Source organism: Mesoplodon mirus (assembly GCF_964341445.2).
Source record: "Mesoplodon mirus genome assembly, chromosome: 1".
NCBI lineage: Eukaryota > Metazoa > Chordata > Mammalia > Artiodactyla > Ziphiidae > Mesoplodon > Mesoplodon mirus.
The window spans coordinates 16,679,714-16,703,246 of NC_138976.1; the positions used below are offsets into that span (position 1 = coordinate 16,679,714).

Below are 23,533 nucleotides of genomic sequence, written 5' to 3' on the forward strand. Positions count from 1 at the left end.
CTACTGTTAACCACACAGAGAGAGGTTCAGGAGTTTCACTTCCTGTCTTGTGAACGTGAAGCATGAAGCAGTGGGGTACAGTGGAAAGTGAGCTGCCCAGTGTAGGCTGGAAGCCAAGTTCAGGCTCTGCCACTTTACTCTGTGGCCTAATAAATTTACTTCTGGAACTTCAGATTTTACACCAGTAAAATGGTGAAATGACTTCTTAATCTGCTACCCCCCTGGATCATAAGAGATTCAAATGTGGTTATAATTGTGTGAATGTGTTCTAAGTTGTAGGGTAGTACACAAATTTAAGGCATTATTATTAATTTTTCTTTTTTTTTCTATTCCACCCTTCATCTCTGTTTAATCCAGAGAATTTAAATGGCTGCAAAGAACCTGTCCTAGGCCTAACTTTCCTTTTTCTTCCCCTTATGTTTCTGTCATATCATTTCTTTCCTTTCTTGTCCACCTCACCTGCAATTTTCAGAATTCCCAGCTGGGAGAGGGGACTGATAGGAAGAAGGCCAGTAACAGCCTTGGATACAGGAAATATTCCAGTCCTATTTTGATTTTCCTCCTTGGAGTCTTGTATATTTGCTTGAACTAACACACAGATGAAGAATGCGTACTTAAATATGAAAAGAAACACACTCACATATAGCCTGGACACACACAAAAATGCATGCCTTCAAGCATACTCAGAATATAACACAGACATTTGTATATAAGGAATCACATACCAACACTAGAGTGAGGACCTGACTCAAACATCTGGAGACATCTGTGTCAAATGCAAATATTTCCCTTGCAATATAATCACACTTTCTTCCATGCAGACATGATCACACGAAAAGCAACAGGAGCACATAGAGGTGTGTGCACAAATACATACATCCACTTTCACTAGCACATAAGACCTATAAACACACCCAGGCATGTTCAGCAGCTCCAACCATGCTCCAACCAAAATACACTCTGGAACACTCAGTCACAAACACACTCCTAAATGTGGCCATATTTCCAGTTTTTGACAACTGTATTTTCCAAGTGTCCTCATTGCCCTTTCTTTGCCTGCACCATTCTGGGAAAGCTGGCTGCATGTGCTTTTCAAAGAATTTCCTTAACATGACCCACAGTAACCTCAAGGACATTACTTTCTCAATGAAAATATCTACTTTTTCCTAAATGTGATCATGGAGTGACATCCAACAGGAAACAGCAATGTGTGCTCCCCACCTCGAACCATTTCAAAATCCCCTGAAAGATTCAGTGGACCATCAAACAATACTCATTTGCTGCAGAAGAAACCTTTGCTGCAACTCCCATCATGCAGTCACCCCAGCTGTATCAGCCCACATGTTTCTGGGGTCATCAAGAAGAGCTGACATCCTGAGGTCATCCCGCCTCCTGCCCTGCCTCTAGCCTGAATTGCTCATGATGAGACCAGGAAGCTGGACTTGTTTCCCTCTATTACAATAAGTGCCACTTTCAACCAAATTATTTTAATGCTTCTTTCATGACAGTCATAACTTGGTAGGTAATAACTTCAGAATGGCATCAAGTGACAAAGTGACAGAGTATATTTTACATATTTGCTCAAAAGTTAGTGGCTAAAAATATGGATCTTTCCAGCATGTCTCTAACAGCCTTATTTATGATATGGGTTTATACAGAAGACACAAAAAATGAGAACTGGATTTGTAAAGACAAAAAAATATCAGGGACTAGTAGTTAATAAATAGAACATGCTAAGGGGTAACCAGGATATTTGTGAATTGACTTAACGTAGGAGGTGGATCTGAATCTGGAGCCTTTTGAGTCACAAATAGAATTTAAATTATATTCAAAAGAAAAGGGAAAAGTGAGCCAAGACCTAGATCAGTTGAAACTACCAAAACCACTTTGTTTTAACATGGCTAACACATATAACATGAGATGGTTTCTACTCAAAAGACGAAAGAGAAGAAGTCTGCCCTTTTCTAATCTCACTGAGGCCCAATCTCTTAGTTCTAATCCAATTTGACGGGGTAAGAGTTGAGTTGACTTTCCCTGTCCTGGTCTCCTTAGCTGAGTTGGTTGAAACATCCACCTGGAAGTTCTGTACTTTAGTACAGTGTTTATGCCCTCTACATTGTAAACTCCATGAAATTAGCAGTCCTGTATATCTTGTGCAGCACTAAATCACCAGCCTTTAGCACAATGCTTGGTACGTTGCAGCATTTAATACTTGTTAACTGAACAATCACTGTGTCCAGCTGGGCAAGGAGCACATCAGGAGATTTTCTTCCTCAAGTGGAGGCCATTGCTTCCTGCTGTCTGCTGTCTGCATCTGCTGTTCCTTCTGGCCTCCATGGTTTACCATCCAGCAAGGCTTTTCTGAGTCGTCTCCAGAAGATGTGCCGCCCCAGGACACTGTCCTCCCACTCCAGGTAGGTATTCCTGTTTAGAAGGCGATACAGCTCTACCTGCTGCCGCAGCAGGGACTTCTCCAACTTCTGCAGGACTATGAAGATGATGCCAGCACGGCTACTAAGAAACTGCCAGGTCTGGGCAATCTCATACTCAAAGATACACCATCGGCTCTGGATGAAGTGCTGGGACACCACGACAATAACCTTTCGGCTTTTGTGGAAACCTTCCTGGATGATGTTGGCGGCAATGGCTACCCCAGGAATAAAGTCTCTGTAGTGAAGGCAGAGCTGAAAGGGGGGCACCCCCTCCTCCAAGTTCTTTACCAATTCATTCCTCACCCAGTCTTCGTCCTGGCTTGAGTAGATTACAAAAGCATCATAGGTGCTTTCACCTCCACCATACTTTTTGCAGCCAGCAAGAAGCATTAGGTGGAAATAGAACTTATAGACCAGGACTCCTGCCACAGATACCAAGAGGATGGTGAGAACCGACACACTAATGATCATCTTGTTCATCTGACAAGTGGCATTCCTGAAACTAAGCACGGGCATGCCCTGCATATCTAAAGGTTGTGTACACATCATTTGCTCAGCTTCCACCAAGAGCTGCCTCTGGTCCTTGACCCACTGCAGGAAACTCTGGTGTTCACAAACACAAGCAAAGTCATTCTGAGTAAGATTTAACAAAGCAAGGCTCCTTGGCAAATGCTGTAGTTCTTGCTCCTTGGACTCCATGATACGGTTGAAACTGCAATCCAGAATCTGGAGGGAGTGGAGTGGTTTATAAGGAAGTGTATCCAATGACAGGAGTTTGTTGTGACTCATATTTAGCACCTGAAGTCTAGGGAGGGAGTGAAATGCCATCTGGGATACCTGTTCCAGTTGACACTTAGAGAGATCCAGGATGATTAAGTTAGTCAGTTCTGTGAAGATATCAGGAAGCAAGTTGTTCTGAAAAGAATTGCCTGCCATTTTCAAGGTTTGGAGGCTGACCAAGCCAACAAAGATGCCATGGAAGACAACTCGGGTGTTGGTATAAGAAATATCAAGGTAACGGAGATTTCTGAGTGATAGGAATACTGAAAAATCATTGGCCTGTTTCAGATTGGAATGCTGAAAATCCAGATGTTCTAGTTGCTCTAAGCCCAAGAAGTTTGAATTCATAGTAATGACATCATTGAAGCTCAGATCTAAATGCTTCAGTTTGGTTGTCCCAAAATTAGTGCAAGAACAGCAACCCTTGAAACTCAAGTGATTTCTTTTGAGATCTAGAAACTGAAGGTTTGGTAGCTCAAATTCAGTAAAAGTGCTCATACCTTTGTTGTCTATGAAAACAAACTTTTTGAGAGAATTGAGCTTCAATGTGGGAAATTGTTTAAACTTACAGTTAATCAATTCTAAGTGTTGCCATCTGCAATCTTTAGGAGGGGCTTCTAGACTGTCTAAAACCAGACTCAACAGAGAAATCACAGAAACATTTACCAAACAATTAAATAAGCCTGTATCATCCCTTGGGAATTCACTGAAGTATGCTATCCGAAACTGTTCAAAGGTCAAATTGCACAGTCCCTCCAGGACAGATCTGTCAAAACTTTCCAAGATCCTTTCATTTTTAAATTCTCCCAAAACCAACCGATTGATTTTTAAACCAGCCAGACCTTGAATACAAATTTTCATTACATGTGTACTATTAAAATTACTTCGCAAAGTCAGTTCATTGAGCTTAATTTCTTTAAAGGTGCCTGGTTCAATAAAGTCTAAAGGGTTCAGGGACAAATCTAAAGAGAGGTTGAGTAGGGGCATTTGATGTAGAACCTTCAAGTCTTCGTGATAAATATTTTGGATTTTGTTATTAGAAAGATCCAAGTGCTCCAGGTTGGACAGGTTAGAAAAATATTCAGGAAACTTGAAGGAATGGATAAGATTGTGAGCCACATTAAGCTCCTTCAAGGTTTTGAGATGCCCAATGGGGAAGTCCTCTAGAGATGCTAGGTTTGCCTCCACAGCTACCAGCTTCTGTAAACTTGATAGCCCAGAAAAGGCTCCCAGGGCTAAACTCTGTATAGGGTTTCCTGTCAATATCAAGGTGGAGAGGTGGTTTAGGCCCTGATATGCATCATCTTCAATCATCTGAATTTCACATCTACAAGGAAAAGAGATACAGATTACATAATATTTCTGCTAGATAAAAAAACAAAATGAAATATGAACACAGTCATCTAGGTCTTCACACAGATATGACATGCCATATTATGATGCATAGGCAAAAATATCAAGCAAGGCAGATGAAGCAAAGAAGAAACCCCACAAATGTGGTACTATCATACTGACCCCCATGACAATCTCTTTTTATCACACTAGGCACACATGCTAAGCAGAGGCAGCCCATCCAACAGAGGGAAATCAGTCAAAGATCAATGATTGGGGCACGTGAAGACTGAACCTTGGATCAACTTTAGCCATTTCCTGACACACATAATTGTGATTCTATATCTGATTGGTACAAATGAGGCAGATAGTTGTTAGTTGTTAGGCATGATACATGACTAGTGAATGTCAATTTCAAAGGTATAAAAAATTACACCAAAATGTCACAGATATCCTTAATGTTCATGAGAAGTTCTCCATATAGGGCTTATCACTTAATATTAATCAGAGTATTAGATGAAGAGAATATTTAACTTGGAAGCAGGAGATGTGAACATGAATCTCTGGTCTGCTGTCAACAAGGCATGTGCATGTGTATGAATCCCTTAAACTCTCCAAGCCTCAATTTCCTCATCTACAAAAAGAAAAAAAAATGTATCAATAGATTTCCATAGGAAAAAAAGGCTGCCTGGTCTATCACAAAGCGTCCTTAGAAGATAAGTGGAGTTACTGTATATGAAGAACACTGTGAAGCAACATGAAAAGTCAAGAGTATCTATTGCATTGTAATCTGTCCTTGCCCTAATCCAGAATCTCCTCCTGGCTAACCAGGAGGGGGAGCTAGCCTCTCTCCAAGCACATATTTAAAGCCTCTGCGGGTAGTTCCTTGGGTATGTGGTGCGTCGAAAGTGAATTATAAGGGACATTGATGAGAAACTTTTGTTTAAAAAAAAGCGTTGGTCTGTCTACCTCAATTCAGTATATTTCTTGACAAAATTCTTATTCAGAAAACTGAAATTTATAAACTAATGGAATGCTATAATAGTATTTTATGCTTATAAAGTCTACTTTACAAGGTTTTTAATATATATAGCTTGTTAACATTTAGTATCACAGTTAACCCTATGGGGTAAGGTTCACCATTTATGTTTCACAGATATGAAAACTGAGACTAAAGTCACACAAAGTGACATGCCTCAGGCCACATGGCAGTATATGTTGGAGGAGGACCCAGCTCAAGTCTTCTGACCTCCATAAGGCTCTATGTCGCTGCCTTCAAAATGCTTGATCCCCCCTTTGTTGTAATCTATCAATATCCAAGTTAGAGTATAAAACATAAGATGATCACTCTTCTGCAGAAATATCTACTATCCTCTTATCCTTTATTAAGAGTTTCTATAATAAAATGTCATACATAAAATGTTTCTCCATTTTTCACAAACCCTTATAGAGATTATATTCCATTATCTATTACATTTCTAAATAAGGTCCCTGATGATGAAAATGATTTTAGGATTCAATTCCCCCCAAAATGATGATAATAACTTCACCTGTTCTAATGAATGATATATATACTTCCCTGTATCAGAAAAATAAAACAGTAGTCACTGTTCTTTCTCACAGCAGATGTTTTCCTTTGATCTTGTTATCTTTCTCTTTGGGTTACTTGTAACCAATTCTAATTCCTTATCCTCTACCCCACTTCCAATATTCTAGACATTATTTGAATCCCACTCAGTTCATGAACTCTATATTGATTATTCACTGCATAGAAGGCCCCTTTTCTGTACAACACAATGTCTTGCCTCTAGTTTGCAAATAACTTATCACCTACTCTTATATATTACTATCCTTATTATCTCAGGTTCAAAATCCGAAATCAGAACCACGTAGCACGTGTTGAATGTCTACTATGCTGAGCACCATGCTCAGGATTTAAACATATCAATTCTTTCAAGTGAATATGCCCTCCTTAACAGCTAGGGTTGTATGTTATATATCAACATACTCTCGTTTCCCAGCAGAGTGAACAACATGTAGCAAGTAGTCAATAAATATCTGCTGATGAAAGAGTTTGAGTCAATGTACTCCCCTAACTTAAAAGAAAATCAAAGATAGAATTGTCCTTAGAGAGGGTCTCATCCAACTGCTCATTTCACAAATAAGAAAGCTGAGACCTGGAGAAGGGAGGTGGCTTGCCCAAAGTTATATAGCAAGTAAGATGTCTGTTGAATGAATAAATAGGTGAATGAAAATGAGACTTCATTAATCAGGGTTTCTGACTTAAGAATGAAATGATAAAACAATGAACATTTCTCCATGTACAATGGTAAAACTCATACATTACCTGGATAAATCCAATATCTGCAGTTCTGGGAAGCTGGAGAAGCTATGGCTGTTTAAATGACTCAGGTGGTTAAAGCTCAGGTCCAGTATCTTGGTCGATGTGGGGATGTTGTCAGGGATTTTGTAGAGATTCAGCTCCATGCATTGGTAACTAATGTTAGGAACCACCTGAAATGATCAGATATTAGATGCAGTGTCTTGCTGCATGCATCTTACCAGACCTCCCAGCAACTCTCCTCTCCTAGGCCAGAGCCTGGGATGCCACTGGGACAAGCACAGGGGCCAGTCAGCCGTCTTTCATCCATCCACCCATCCATTAATTTATCCACTCACTTCATTCTTATAAAATGTCTTACTCTAGATTAGGAAGGGAAAAGCATCTGCCCAATGTTTAACCTCTACTATCACAATGGCAGCATTTAGCGAGAAGCAATGGAGTCAAGTGGTGAAGAGCTGAAGCTCTTGAGTCCAAAAGCTCTGGGTTTCACCCTATCTCTTCCCTGTGATTTGCAGCAAGGGATTTTGTTGTTGTTGTTCTTTTTTAAAACTTATTTATTTGTTTGTTTATTTATTTATTTAGGACTGTGTTGGATCTTCGTTGTAGTGCGCGGGCTTCTCATTGCGGTGGCTTCTCTTGTTGCAGAGAACAGGCTCTAGGTGCACAGGCTTCAGTAGTTGTGACACGCAGGCTCAGTAGTTGTGGCTCGCGGGCTTAGTTGCTCCATGGCATGTGGAATCTTCCCGAGCCAGGGATCTAACCCATGTCCCCTGCATTGGCAGGCAGATTCTCAACCACTGTGCCACCAGGGAAGTCCCATTGTTGTTGTTTTTCTAAATACACCTCTTGTTGTATACAAGCTTAGGGAGACTGCGAGTCGGGTGTCCAGACCTTCCTTAGTCATAGCCCAAGTTTTGCCAATTGTATTCTTTCCCTTAGATCAGTGACCTTTGAGCAGATGAGATAGAAATGGGGACAAATCTTTGAAGTGCATAGACTCCAGTGGTGGAACCTAGTGAATAAGGTCAAGCCTTGATGCTGTCTTGGTTCCTCTGCTGATTTCTATCATATTTTCCCAAATTCTTTGTAAGCCTTGTTCTCTAAACTCCCATTTAATTTCCTAATTCTCTGATTCTTCAACAAAATTCCTTGCTTAAGCCAGCTAATTTTGGTTTTCAGTTTAAAACCAGTAGAATCTTTTAAAAGAATTAATGAGATAAGGTATTAAAGAGATTATCTCAAAGCCTATTACAGTGTAAATGATCAATAAATGTTAGCATGTATTATTATTGGCTATTATTAATTCCCCACTATATGCAGGCTTGTTTCTTATATGTTACATGTTTGAATTTAATCTTCAAATAAACCTTTTTAAGAAGAAGAATTCAGTGAGATGAAGTAACATGCGTAACGTCTCACAGGCCATAGTGCAGCTCTTTGCTTTATTCACTTGTCTCCTGAAATGGTATTCCTCACAGAATCCTCACAGCCCATACCGTCTAATAGAGGATGGTGCCAGACATCATCCCTTACCCTCTTTTATCCTCCTTCACAGGAGGCATCACTATCTAACATTATGCCTTCTATGTGATTGTTCCATACGTACTGTTTGTTTCCCTCACTAGATCGTAAGCCTTGAGACTCTAGCTCTCTGTCTCCAGCACTCAGAATGATGCCCGGAAAATGGTTAATGCTCAATAAATATTTGTTGAACAAATGAATTGATAACTGATTACATGGAAGTTTATTCAAATCCCAGTTGAAGGCATTTTCTGCTAAGTGCTGTGGGCAGCACAAAGACCAATGTGATAAGGCTCCATACTTCAGTGAGCTCACAGTCTAGAGTAAGAGTTATGATAGGAGCACAACTCATTCCTGAAAAGGGTCTTAAACCAGGCTTGGCAAGTATTCCCTTTGGTTCAGAAAAGATAGAGATCAATCCTGGATCCAGGGATTGTAGATTGTAGAAGGCTTCCAAGAAAGAGAATATTTCCAGGTGGGTCTGGAAGGATAAGTTGAGATTTGGATATGGAAAGAGGAAGAATGAGGGAAGAGTGTGAGTACACAGGGGTAGAAAACTAGCTCAGATTAGCTGGTGTGTGGCAGGAGTGGTGAAACCTAAGCCAGAGGGGAAGCCAGAGCCAGATCAGGAGGGCCTCATACTTTGTCCTGTGGCAATACTTTTAATCACTTAACACATATAAATTGAACAACTACATGTGCTAGGCACTGGGATAAAGTGATAAATAAAACTAGCAATGATCTTGCCCTCTGACAGATTCCGTTTCAACAGAAAGACAAACAGTGAACTATATATATATATATATATATATATATATATTCACAACACTATATGTATTTTGTATATATATGTATACTCAATGATGTGATATAAAAAAATAAAGCAGCATAGGAGATTAGGGTCAAATATAGGGAGTGGGGAGCTCTATATGAGGCAATCAAGGAAGACTTCCCAGAGGAGGTGACACTTAAGCAGAAATTTGAATGAAGTGAGGGATTAAGCTATGAAAATATCTAGGGCTGCACTGTCCAATATGGTAGCCACTAACCACACATGGCTGTTGAGTATGAGAAATGTGGATAGTTTAAATATGATAAATGTAAAATATGTACAAATCTCAAGGACTTAGTACCAAAGAAATAATGTAAACTATCTTGTTAATAGTCTAGTATATATTACATTTTGAAATAATATTTTGAATATACTGTCTTAAATAAAAATATTATTAAAGTTAAATTCACCTGTTTGTTTTTATTTTTTGAACTACTAGAACATAGTTTAAAACATAGTTTTAAATTCAGTTAGTTAAAATTAAGTTAATTTGGTTAAATAAAAATTTAGTTAAATTTAGTTTATTAAATGTATCATTTAAATTTAAATAATATCATGTGACCCATTGAGCAGCAGTGATCTAGGGGGAAAGCATTCTAGCTAGAGGAACTAGCCAGTGCAAAGGCCCCATGTTAGGAAAAGGTCCTAATAGCAATGGAAAGTTATTAAAAGTTTTTAAGGACAGTAATTTGTTAGATCTGAACCTCAGGAAAAACAACAACAATGACAAATAAACAGCAGATGAAAATGAGGAGATTAAATTAAAGGAAGGGGGCTAAGGGGTCAGGAGATGAGTCACTGCCCAAGAATCAAGGCCAGGGGAACTGAGGATCTGCCCTAGGGTGGCACTGTGGTGATGGGCAGGGTTGGACAAGTTTCAAAAACTGAGAGCATTTGGGGCATGGGAGATGGGAGGAGCCAGGAGTGGCTGTAATTTTATCCTGGGGTGACCATGATTGGAGGATCTATACCCACTAACTGAACAGCAAAAGAGACACAAGGAGGAGGACAATGAGCAGGGAATGGGGGGAACAGAGGACATGGAAATAACAAACCTGTCTTTGTTACGTATTAAAGTACACAATTTCCCCCATGTCCTCAATGTCAGGACTGCTGGTTATGCTTTTCTTGAATTTCTGCCACACCCTAAATCCCAGGGCATTCTTCTGGCTGTTTGGTTCTGCCGTGGGCTTTCCAAAGCAATTGTGAAGTCCATGCAGGGGAAAAACAAAGGAAATCCTTCATGAATGAGATTACAAACCAGCTGGTTGGTGTTTCACAAAGAAAGAAAGCATTGGGCTTCCCTGGTGGTGCAGTGGTTGAGAAACCGCCTTTCAGTGCAGGGGACACGGGTTCGATCCCTGGGCCGGGAAGATCCCGCATGCCACGGAGCAACTAAGCCCATGCGCCACAACTACTGAGCCTGTGCTCTAGAGCCCGCGAGCCACAACCACTGAAGCCTGCACGCCTAGAGCCCGTGCTCCGCAACAAGAGAAGCCACTGCAATGAGAAGCACGCGCACCACAACAAAGAGTAACCCCCACTCACCGCAACCAGAGAAAAACCCGCGCACAGCAACGAAGACCCAATGCAGCCAGAAACAATAAATAAAATAAAACAATAAAATAAATAAATTTATTTACAAAAAAAAGAAAGCATTGCCTTAGCTGACATTTTGCATCTTTCCCTGTCTCTTTTTCTTCTCTCTTCATTGCTCTTTCTCTGTCTTTCTCTGTATCTGTCTCTCCTTTTCTTTCCCAACTCCTTTTCTTTTCATTTTGTGGACAGAACTATGACTAGTTTCAGAAGTCTGAAGTCCACTTAGAAAGTTCTTTCTATTAAGAGACCAAAAAAATCTTCTTCCTGAGATTGAAAGGGGCAAAGCAACAGCTTGAAACAGAGTGTACAAACCACCAGCGTTAAGCAATGACAGGAAACAGGCTTCTTACAACTTTCTATTAAAGCCTGTAATTCTTTTATCAATGTGAAAACTAGTCTCAGAGAGGTTTAATAACTTCTGCAAGGTCACAAAGCCCAAAAGTGAAAGAAGAGTGATTTTAAGCAGGTCTATCTGACCTGAAGTCCCTAGGAGCACTTTAACTCCTAAATGGGACATGACCCTATGGGCTGCTTGTGAATGTCCTATAGCCGTGAATCATTTGGTCCCTGTGGTTTCTTAAGTTTTTAAGGTAATTTGATGTCTGTTTGCAAATGAAACTAACTGGGGCCCCGTCATGGGAAACTGAGCAGAGAGCAGTTTTTCAGAAGCAAGGCAAAGCTCCAGGAAGCCGAGCTGACTCCAACCACATACCTGTACACAAGGGTCCCAGCTCTCCGACCTCAGGCAGAAGAGGAAGGCCATGGCTGGGATCAGAGCCGCAGCCAGGCGGGTGCGAGGCATCATCCTGGCATTTTCTGTGACCAAAAGTGGCCTTCTGGAAACATGACCCTCTGTGTCTGGCGGTCAAGGCAGCCTCCAAGGCACTGCTGTCTTCTCTTCCCTGCTCGGTGCCCCAGAGCACTGACTGTATTCAAAGCAGTGCTGGGTTAAGGGAGGAGAGGAAGTGAGAGTGGCAACCTTAGCGTTCTGGACTTTTGTTTCTCTAATATTTATCTCCTCTGTCACTGGAGGGGAAGTTAGAAGAAGAAGAAGAAAATGTCTGCAGACCAGAGGCTGGAGTAACAGCAAGAGGAAGCTGGCTTTTATCCCAGGAGGTCATCTGACCTCAGGATTCGTGAGTTTAGGAAAGTAATCAGACTGGTCATACAGCATGCGTGACTAACTACCTAGGACGGTGGCTTCCCACTTTTGTTTTAGTAGTGGAAACTTACTGTGTGTATTAATTTCCTAGGCCACTATAACAAAAACCACAGACTAGGTGGCTTAAACAACAGACATTTATTTTCTCACAAAGTTCGGGAGGCTAGAAGTCTGAGTTCAGAGGGTCAGCAGGGTTGATTTCTTCTCAGGCTCTTTCCTTAGCTTGTAGATGGCCGTCTTCCCCACCTGTGCCTTCACATGGTCTTTCCTCTGTGTGTGACTGTGTCCTAAGTTCCTCTTCTTATAAGGAAATCAGTCAGTCAAACTGGATGAGGGCCCACCCTAATCCATTACCTCATCACCTCATTTTACCTTAATTGCCTTTTTTTTTTTTTTTTTTTTTGCGGTACACGGGCCTCTCACTGTTGTGGCCTCTCCCATTGCGGAGCACAGGCTCCGGACGCGCAGGCTCAGCGGCCATGGCTCACGGGCCCAGCTGCTCCGCGGCATGTGGGATCTTCCCGGACCGGGGCACGAACCCGTGTCCTCTGCATCGGCAGGCGGACTCTCTACCACTGAGCCACCAGGGAAGCCCTTAATTGCCTTTTTAAAGACCCAATCTCAAAATACAGTCACATTCTGAGGTACTGGGGTGAAGACTCCAACCTATAAATTTTGGCGGGGGATATTATTTAGCCCATGGCACTGTCCAATTTTATGAAATCAAGATTCATAAAAAGTAAGCCCACATTTATGAAACATTGAAAATAAAGCTCCAGTGAAACACATTTTGAAAAGTGCAGGAATATTGGGAAAAGATTGGGATGAAAAATCAAATATACCGAAATTCAAATCCAGCCTAGGTGATGTATGGTCTTGTAGCATTGATCAAGTCACTTAAACTATTGAGACTTAATTTCTGGTCTGTAAAATGGGATAATAGTTCTAATCACAACAGAAGTTCACATTTATGAAATTTCATAAATATAAAGCCTTGTGATCCAAGCCACTAAGCATTAGTTTTCTGGTCTTTAAAGTGGAGATAATCACATTTGTCTTGCATGATTGAATTAAGTTAATTTACATAAAATGCCTAGTCTAGTGCATGATTCATCAGGATATTCCATAACTTGGTAGCTATTAAGGAGATTAAAAATATGAATGTAATGAGGATAATAATTCAAAGTACTGTTACGGGATTAAATAAGATGGCATTTGTAAAGCTTTGAGGACAGAGTGTCTAGAGTGTAAGAAGTGCAGTGTAAGTTTCTGTTAAATAAGAACGTAGGTTAAAATGGGGATGGTATTTGTATTGTATCCTAAATAGTTCTACCAAGATGTCCCCCAGGCACCTCAAATCCAACACATCTAAAATCAAGCTAAAAGGAAGCATGTCACAGGGGACGGAGCACAAACTCTTGCAGACTTCTTCAACAACACTGCTGTAAAATTAAGCTAAAAAGAGTCCCCCTGTCAAAATGTTGCTTTAAGGATTGATTGAGACTATGTAAAGGTCTTAAAGCAGTACCTGGCACAGAGTAGGTGCTCAATAAAGTTTAGTTCCCTTGAAAGTTAACAGCATTTTACTTCATAATCATCCAAAATGGAAATCTTTTTGGCTTCCTCATTTCTCTCATCAAATGTATATTAACTATATTTTCATATTTTCTGTATTCTTGATGCTTTGGCATTGGTGGCCTTGCTGATGAGGATAGACTGGGCTAGTCAGTTCTTAGAGATCGCAAATGATTTGCCCTGGAGCGTATTTTCATATGCAAACTAACCAAACCAGAGCCCATGCTCAGAAACACCTCCTCTATCTGGCTTTTATACAGTAAGTCCCCTACATATGAACCTTCAAGTTGTGAACTTTCAAAGGTGCAAATGTGAGTTTGCATATCCAATCACGTAAGTTAGTTCACGTGTCTGGCGCACATTGTCACATGCGTGCATCCTCTGCAAGTGGTTGTGCTTTTGTGTACTTTACTGTACAGTACTGTAGAGAGTACAGTAGTACAGTACCTTTATTTCAAGCTAGATCTGCGAGAGGACAACTTCATTGAACTCCTTGCTGTGCAACACGAGGAGCTTACTAATGAAGACCTGATGGAACTGGAGGCCCAGAGAAAGGATGAAAAGAGACACGAGGAAGAAGAAGTAACTGGAGAACCAAAGAGATTCACAATGCAGGAAATGGCAAAGGGATTTTTTTATTTGAGGAGGCACTGTTAGTATTTAAGGCACAGGACCCAAACATAGAGTGGTACCCAAAGGTTGTAGCGGCAGCCAGTCATCAGAATGCAATCCAGTGCTGCCATGTCATCTGGGACGAGAAGAAAAGAGCTACTACCCAGACATCACTGGGTTGTTTTTCAAGAGGGTAGATAGTATTGAATCCAGCAAGGAACCAGAACCTGTGCCATCCGCGTCAGGCCTGAGTGAAACTGCACCTTGCCCTCCGTCTCCTGTTGCTGACGATCCTTCAGCTCTACCATCTCCCACCTCCTCTCCCTCCTCCAGTCAGTAACTCTCCTTGCCTGTTCACTCAATGTCAGCCCCTGTATGCCAGCTGTTGTACTGTACTACTGTACTTTTCAAGGTACTGTGAGATTAAAACTGTTTTCTTTATTGTTTTTGTTTGTTTTTTATGTATTATTTTTGTGAAAAGTATTATAAACCTATTACAGCACAGTACTGTATAGCCAATTGTGTTAGTTGGGTACCTAGGCTAACTTTATTGGACTTAGGAACAAATTGGACTTTAGAAAGTGATCAAATGGAACTCATTTCTGAGTAGGGGACTTACTGTAATATAGAAGACAATGTTCTTCTGCCTTAATCATCACAGGGCCAGGTACCAGGCAACTAGAGAAAGCCCGTTCAGAGCCTGCTGAACTTAAAGTATCCAATCCTAAGCCTGCTTACCCTGCTTTTTCTTGCGTTTCCCGCAGAAGCCATAATAAAGACCCCTGCCCACGCCTTCCCCTTGCTCCTTCTGCCTCCTGATGGACTCTGGTGCTTCCCCGTGTGGCTCCTTAGGGTGTCACATGCCCCCTCCTCTTGGGAACTGTAAGTAACAAACTATCTTTTCAATTGCAATTGTCTCCTGATCTGTTGGTCTCACAACACCTGCATCATAATAAAATCAGCATTTTAAAACAAAACATTCTACCAAGTTCTAGAGATTTCTATCTGTAAAATAATTCTAAAACGTCAGTCTTCATTTCTGTTAGTATGACCATTGAACACATCCCTTGGCCTAGAGTATTGCAATGCACTGCTCAAGGGTCTTCTAGGGTCCAGACACACTTCTTCCAAAGTCTCAACACTTGTTATCCATCCTTTATCCCCAAATCAAAGCAATCTTCCTAAAATGCAAGTAAAACTATCTCATACCATGTCAATAATATTCTGAGGCTATGTATTGCCTAGACCCCAAGCATCTTGGCCTACCCCCCACTACACACACACACACACACACACACACACACACACACACACACACAGAGTCACCGAAGTGTTCAGCTCCACAGCACCAATTCTATTCTACACTATGGAAGGGGAACACAAATCTGTGTTGATTAGGGGGTTATCAGTGCCACAACCTTAGCATCCTGTAATATCCATTTCATGATGATTATAAGAAAGTAACAAGAGTGAACAATCACAACATAGCCTGGCTCAGGGAAGAAAGCCCCTCACAGTTTGGCATATCTAAGAACCAAATCTAATTCCATTCAACAATTCTAAGTTTCACATTTTTTCATACGTTAACACCTCTCAAATCAGAACGTGTCTCATAATTGACAACATATTATAATTATCATTGGCAGAGTTTTTTTTTTTCTTTCCTGGTGACAAATAAGGTAATGGTACATCTAACAATCAATGGTACGTTATATTCAATGAGGAACAGTTTGTCAATAAGAAGACAAAAACAAACAGACAAAAAACCCACAAGCTCCGTTCAAATAAATAAAGAAAACAAATGGTTGGAGAATAAAGAGATTTGTTTCTTAAGTACCCCTTAGAACATGTACTAGAGTAATGAGCATTTTGCATCTACAAAGAAAAATAGAGTACTCAGTGTTTCCTAGACTTTTTGACCCACGGTGAATCTCTTTTATTCTTGGATACCCATTACCAGGCCTGTATCCATTAGCATACTGTGGAACCATGTTCCTGTGATCTATAGTACAGAAAATGCTACTCTTAAGCAGAATCATGAAGGATATTCTCCTGGCACCCAGCGACCCATTCCCTGTCTTTAGGGCTAGGTCATCACATGAAGTACTGCCCTGTATTTTTTGTCCAAATACCCCTCCTACCAGCGGTGAGTGAGTGCACCCCACAGGGACTATCAAGGTAAACAGCCTAAGTAGTGCCTACTCCTCCCCAGCCTGAAATGTCTATGGCACTTCTGTGTTATTTTAAAAATTACTTTGAATTTTCTATCTCTGTATTGTTTGTCTCTACCAGTAGACTAAACTCCATGAGGGTAGAAGCTTTGTCCAGTTTCATATATATTGAATGCATGGGTATATACTCAGTAAGTAATTAATGAATGGATCAATGAACAATATATCTGAATTTGTTCTTAATATGCAGCTAGTATTTTAGAGTATTTGTCCCTCTCCAGTAATGTGATTCTCTCATAATATGTTCAGTGATTATTCTGGGGCTTTCTTACTATTCTCATACTTTTAAATACTTGTTCTTTATATTTTTATTATGGTTATACTTTTCTACTCCCGAATATTCCCTGAGGGTACATGTGCCCCAGTTTAGGCAACACAGAATAATAGAGTCACAGCAAGTGGGTTGGGATAGAAGTCCTTATTGCATTAAACACCATGCCTTGTCTTGGGTTAGAAAAATCTTCTTTGTCTCTTTGAGTCATGAACCTGAGGCAGAGGCTGGTTGATTATGAACAAGAGAGTCTTTCCTCTTTGTTCTGTCTCTGTACTCCTCCAAATCATTCAGTGGATCTCTGCTTGTCCATCCAGACCCTGGAAAGGCATGGTGTAATATATAGAAGGCTATATTTTAAAATATTTAATTATTCTATTTACTGTCTGGCATCATCATTTCTTTGTATGTGACTTACCTTTAACTTCACCGAGTTTCCTTAACTGTGTAATGGAAATAACACTGTGGCCTGATCAATAATATTGTTTGAGGGTTAAATGAGATAGTATATGTGGATGTACTTGTAAATGTTACAGTTCTACACAAATGTTGAGTACCATTCACTCATTCAGTCATTCACCCAATATGTAGTAAATGCTTAACATCTGCCAGGCACTGTTCTAGGCACTAGGAGACATCAGTGAATAAAACAGACACCCCTGCTTGCATGGAGCTCATGTTCTAATGAGGAGAGAGCCAAGAGCAATTATAAATAAGTATGTTACACAGTATGTTAGAGGATGTTAAGATCTATGGGTGGAAAATTAAAAGAGCAAGTGGTAAAATTCAATGAAGAGTGGTAACGGTACTGAAGTTTTAAACAGGGCAGTCAGTATGGGCCTCCTTGAGAAAGACATTTCGAGCAGATTCCTGAAGGAGTTGCTAGCCATGCAGGTATCCGGGAGAACATTGGGAGCAATTTTGCCCCTAGGGGACATTTGGCAATGTCTGAAGACATTTTTGTTGTCACAACTTGGGAGCAGTAAGTGTTGCTACTGGAATCCAGTGAGTAAAGCCAGGGATGTTGCTAAACATCCCACAATGCGCAGGACAGGCTCCCAATCCAAAATACCAAGAGTGCCAAGGTTAAGAAACCCTGAATTAGAGGGATAAGCTGGTGCAAAAGCCTAGGGGCAGGAAATTGTCACAACCAACAAGGAAGCCAGTGCAGAGATGCACAAGTGACCATCTAGATCACTTAGGGTGAGGTAGGCCATTGTAAAGACTTTTGAATCTTCTTGATACCTACCCCAGGCTCCCCAGGCAGGCACTGTCACTCTCTTCTCAGTGCTCCCACAGTAACCAGCTGTCATGCTCAATAGCGATTAATTTTCTGCATGTCTCACTAGGCTTTCAAGTCCTTGATGATAGCAGTCAAATCTGGTCCATCTCTGTACACCCTGTGCCTGTCACAGTGCTTAATACCCAGTAGGAGTTCAATGTATGTTATTTGCATCAATGATTATGATAATAACTTTGGATGATAATAGCAATTGATTTTATTTTTATTCAATATACAGGCTAATAAGATCCATGAAAGGACAGATTTTGTCAGTTACATTCATAGCTGTAGCCGCAATGCCTAGTCGTTACCAAGTACATAATAAGTGCTTAATAAACACTGATTGAATAAAAGAATGAGTAGGTTATATACATAATCAGCCCTTCCCTTGATTTCTATCAGTCAGATTTCTTCTCTTCTTAGCAACTTCTCTTGAAAAGGAGGAAAGAGAAGTTGAAAAGGAATATCTGCTCTTTTTTCTAGAAGACAACCTATGACAAAATACTCTGAGCTGGTAAGCTGATGCGACCGTGCTACACTGGCAGGTCACATTATAACACATAAGTGTAGAGAGCACATGCTTGCATAACCCAGGGTAATCTTTGGAAAAGGGTGAGGACATAAATCAATCAATCAAGCTGGTTAATTCCACACGTAGCTCCCCTTTTCTCCTATTTCCCACACTAGAGGAATCCAGAAATCTGGAGATGATCCGATGGGGAAAGGATGAACAAATATGCAACCTGGGTAAATAAATGCACATGGAGCACTGCAAAGTATCCAGTGAATGCTTTCCTTGAGGTTCAAGAGATACAGTTCAATCCATACAGAGTGGAAAGGATGGTGCAAGATTCAGAGTGACATTCCTAGTACCCCGGCTTTATCCTTAGCCTTTGAGAGAACCCTACTTATAAGCTATCCCTTCCTCTGCAAAAAGTATTATACCTAAACCCTGTTCCTCACGTGCTCTCCCAGACCCCTGCAGACCCTTGGTCCTTAACTCTTCTCTTCCTTCCAAAGTCCAGGCATTGTGTTAGCTACAGACTTACTAATATGAGTTGTTAGTTTTTCCCTGTTTGGCTTGGTGTTGTTGATGGGTAGGGGAAAGGGGAAAATCTACAGATTCTAAGAAGAGCATAGGACAATAAGACCCTTGTGGATTGACCACCAAGTAGGAGGAAAAAAAAAACTAAAATAAAAAGAAACCCAAAGGATGATACTTACATGATGAAAGTGAAACTCATTTCAATCAATTATTTTATATTTGATGCTTATATAAATACTTGCCTCCTTTCCTGGTCTGAGTCAAAGTAGGGGAAAAAAAATAGGGGAAAACCTTTCCTAGTGCCTTGGTCTTAGATGGTTGAGGCTCCAGGGAGCAGGAAGATGAAGAGAGAGAGAGAGAAAATAAAAAGGTTTGATGTGACATGTGGAAAGGGATTGTGCTTGGGGTAGCATAAAATATGTTTAGAATACTAAACATAAACATGCTTCTGTTTTGACTCCGTCCTTTTGATCCATGCCAGAGACCATGCCTTTTTCGTCTTTGACTCCTCTAGAGCTCAGCAAAGGGAACTGCTCAGAGGAAATAGCCATCAAATGTGTCCTGAATGACTCAGCAAAGGAACAACTCTCAATGAGTTGGCATGGAATAATAACTGAAATGTATGGACTATGCATTTGATTGGGAGTTTTTGCTTCTAATGCTTCATCATGTCTTAGCTGTGTGACATCAGCCAAGTCATTTAACTTCAATAAGCCTTACTTTCTTCTCTGTAGAATGCTTCCTATAAAGACAAAATGAGATAACGTAGGCTAAGACCATGACAAATTAAGTCTGTTAGTACTTGATGAAGATTTCTCACTGCTTATGGAAAAGTAGCACCCAATGCTCCTTTCTGATCACAGACAGCTTTTTCTGGGTTGACTTCTTAATATCTTTGAGTTAGTCTGAGTTTCCCACAACTTGAGAAGATGCAAAGTAAATGGGTGATGGAGCTCCTGTAACTTTGTATATTGGGGTTTAAGTCCCACAACCTGTTTCCCCCACTGAAAGAGCACATGTTACTTTATGAGGGCTACTGAAATTGAATGTGAAAAGGAGGTGCTGACTCAGGGTGTTTGGGGAAAAAATCTTGTTTTCCAAGGCTTCAGACTCAGCTCAAAGCAGATCGCCACATGGTTCTCTGTTTCCTTCTTCAGCTTCCTCTATTCCCAGCCCCTCACACTCCTATATAGCAGTCAAAGTGACTTCAGTTTCTACCGGATTTTTTTTTTTTTTTTTTTGCGGTACGCAGGCCTCTCACTGTTGTGGCCTCTCCCGTTGCGGAGCACAGGCTCCAGACGCGCAGGCTCAGCGGCCATGGCTTACGGGCCCAGCTGCTCCGTGGCATGTGGGATCCTCCCAGACCGGGGCACAAACCCGAGTCCCCTGCATCAGCAGGCGGACTCTCAACCACTGCGCCACCAGGGAAGCCCTCTACCGGATTTTTTTAGAAATATTGTTCTGACCCTTATGCATACTTACGTAGTGTTTTTTTTTTTTTTAATTTATTTGGTTGCACCAGGTCTTAGTTGCAGCAGGTGGGCTCCTTAGTTGCGGCACATGGGCTCCTTAGTTGTGCTATGTGAACTCTTAGTTGTGGCATGCATGTAGGATCTAGTTCCCTGACCAGGGATCAAACCTGGGCCCCCTGCATTGGGAGTGTGGAGTCTTATCCACTGCACCACCGGGGAAATCCCATATATTTACTTGTTTCAAAAGACATTTTATCATAGCTCATAATCCTCTCAAAGCCAGAAACCCTCCAGGACAAGAACCTTACTTTGTATGTATATGTATTCTATGTAGCACTTTACCCTGTAGTAAAAATCAACTAATGGAAAGAAGGAAGAAATAGAGGGAAATAATAAACGGACTTGATAGCAGAATACATTTTTAAAAGTAAGGTTTGGAAAGCTATCTATAAAATTATGTGACACTATCACAAAGCACAACGTGAAGCTCAAAAGCAATGCAACTAAAAGAAAAATTCTCATTGCCTAAGAACCGAAGTGAATCCTCTCTCCATTTCCTGTTAGTAAGGTGCTCTGGGGCTGCACAGTCAGGCCTACACAATGAAGCCCATGGGTTCAGCTGCCTTGGGCCTCTCAAAAGGCATTTGCTTCATTTCCACCAACCACAAGCCTTTGCTTCTGCCTCTGTCCCAGTCCAGCTGGACAACACATGCTAGAGGACTGGCTATTCTAAAATCTCTCTCCTACTCGTGATAGGTGGTTTCCATGGAGGTCCCTCAGTCCCATCTAACTCTTTCACCTTTAAATGTGCTGAAGAGTGAGTTTGAAATTAGACCCAGAGCCATATGGGAAAGCTGAGGGCAGCATATGGTTGCAGATTGCTCAATGCTGATTGATAGCATCTTTAAGCTCACCCTCCATCTCTCTTTACACAGGAAACAGTGATAGGGTTGGAGTTCTGTATTTTGAATTGCTCTGTCCTTCATGTGGGAAAATGAGACTCATAATACAGCATCCATGTTAAAACTTGTTTTAGTTTCTTGGTCATGGTGGAGGTAGAGTACAAAGAAATATCTGTACTCCTACTTGTGATCAATGGGAAGTAAACAGATAGGGATAGAGATTCAGTCTGTGAACTTGAATGATGGTCTGTCCTGTAGAAATGCGACTTTAAGTCAAACCTAACTAGGTCTCACCTGCAGATTTAGGTCATGCCAACATAAACTGTAGATGGGGATGAATCAGTCCCATGGAAAGAGGGAGCATATTGCTACAGTTATTACAGTGAGATGATAGGAGGGAGAAGTTCTGTGGTCCAAGCAGGGAAGCTTTTTTTTTTTTTTTAAACAAGCTGACAAATCTGAAAAGAAGAGGATGCAAAAAAAAAAAAAAAAAAAAAAAAAAAACGCAGGGAGTCAACTGCAAAGAATCAGAGAAAGAGTAAGCATGCAGAAGGAAGTAAATAATTCAGGATCTATCTCTGCAAATGCTGGGCTACAGCATGTCTTACCTCACTTCACAAACAATACCATCATTACTGCAAGGACAAATACTGTCCTTATGACAAATTATGACAAATGCTGTCATAATTGAGCAAATTTCAGAAAGCTCAACTGGGTCAATTGGTAGTGGTTTGTCTCTTTTATGAAGTCAAGTTTTCAAGAAGGAAAGCTCTTGTTTCCATGAGTAAGTACATTTTTTTGTTTGTGAAAACTAAAACTTAGCTATACAAATGCACTTTTTCCTATAATTAAGTCTGACAGAGCTGGAAATCAAAACCAGATTTCTTTTTTAATTCCAGCTGCATAATTATACTGTATTATCAAGCAAATAAACCAACAAACAAGTAGACATAGAAAAACCCTTTAACATGGAAAAAGGGAGAATCATCACAGAATACCCTGGGGAAGAAAGACAAACAAGGAGAGAGAAAGGGTTTTAGAACTTTGAAATACAACAAATCAATGTGATTCTTATCATCATCACCAGTGACATCATTAATTGAGGTCCAGTTCATGTACCAGAGAGTAGCTGTGATAACAGTATATCACTGAACCATCACTGGGGCCGTAAACAGCTTTAATGAGACTTACAACACCATTCCCTTAAACTGTACAATTCAACGTTTATTTTAGTATATTCACAAAGATATTCAACCATCACCACAGTCAATTTTAGAACATTTTGTCACTGCAAAAAGAAACCCTGGGTCCTTTAGCAATCAATGCCCTATCCCATGACCATTGCCCTAGCTCTAAGCAACTATTATTCTACTTTCTGTCTCTGTAGATGTACCTATTCTGAACATTTAATATAAATGAAATCTTATAATATGTAGTATTTTGTGACTGGCTTCTTTCACATAGCATACTGTTTTCAAGGTTTATCCATGTTGTAGTTGTATCAGTACTTCATTCTTTCTACGGCTGAATAAAATTCTATTGTATGGATATACCACAATTTGTTTATCCATTGATTAGTTGATGAGCATTTGTTTCATTTCCAGCTTTTGGCTATTATAAATAATATTGATGTAAACATTTATGAACAAGTTTTTGTGTGGACATGTTTTAATTGCTCTTGGGTATATACCTAGGAGTGGAATTACAGAGTAATATGGTAACTTCATTTTTCCTCATCTGGGGAACAGCTAGACTATCTTCCAGAGTGACCATTCCTGCCAGCAATGTGTGAGGGTTCAAATTTCTGCACATCCTCACCAACACTTGTTACTGTCTTTTTTATTACACCCATTCCAGTGAGTGTGAAGTGATATCTCACTGTGGTTTTGATTTGCATTTCCCTAATGGCTAATGAGGTCAGGCACCTTTTCAAGTGCTTATTGGCCATTTATATATCTTCTTTGGAGAAATATCTATTTAAGTTCTTTGTCTATATTTTAACTGAATAGTATTTTTATTATTGAGATGTGTTTTATATATATAAATATATATTCTGGATACTAGTCTCTTATCAGATATATAATTTGCAAATATTTTCTCCCTTTCTATGGGTTATCTTCGTTTTCTTGATAGTGTCCTTT

General features: G+C 40.4%; 1 protein-coding gene across 1 annotated transcript; it reads right to left on the minus strand.

The window, feature by feature from the left end:
• Positions 1–1,545: 1,545 nt before the first annotated feature.
• Positions 1,546–11,887, minus strand: TLR4 (toll like receptor 4). The gene is made up of 3 exons (XM_082620327.1): positions 11,553–11,887; positions 6,892–7,058; positions 1,546–4,539 (listed from the first exon to the last, which is right to left on the minus strand). Exons 1-3 carry the CDS (start codon positions 11,643–11,645, stop codon positions 2,274–2,276), a joined length of 2,526 nt encoding a protein of 841 aa, XP_082476453.1. The 5' UTR covers positions 11,646–11,887; the 3' UTR covers positions 1,546–2,273.
• Positions 11,888–23,533: the final 11,646 nt, after the last annotated feature.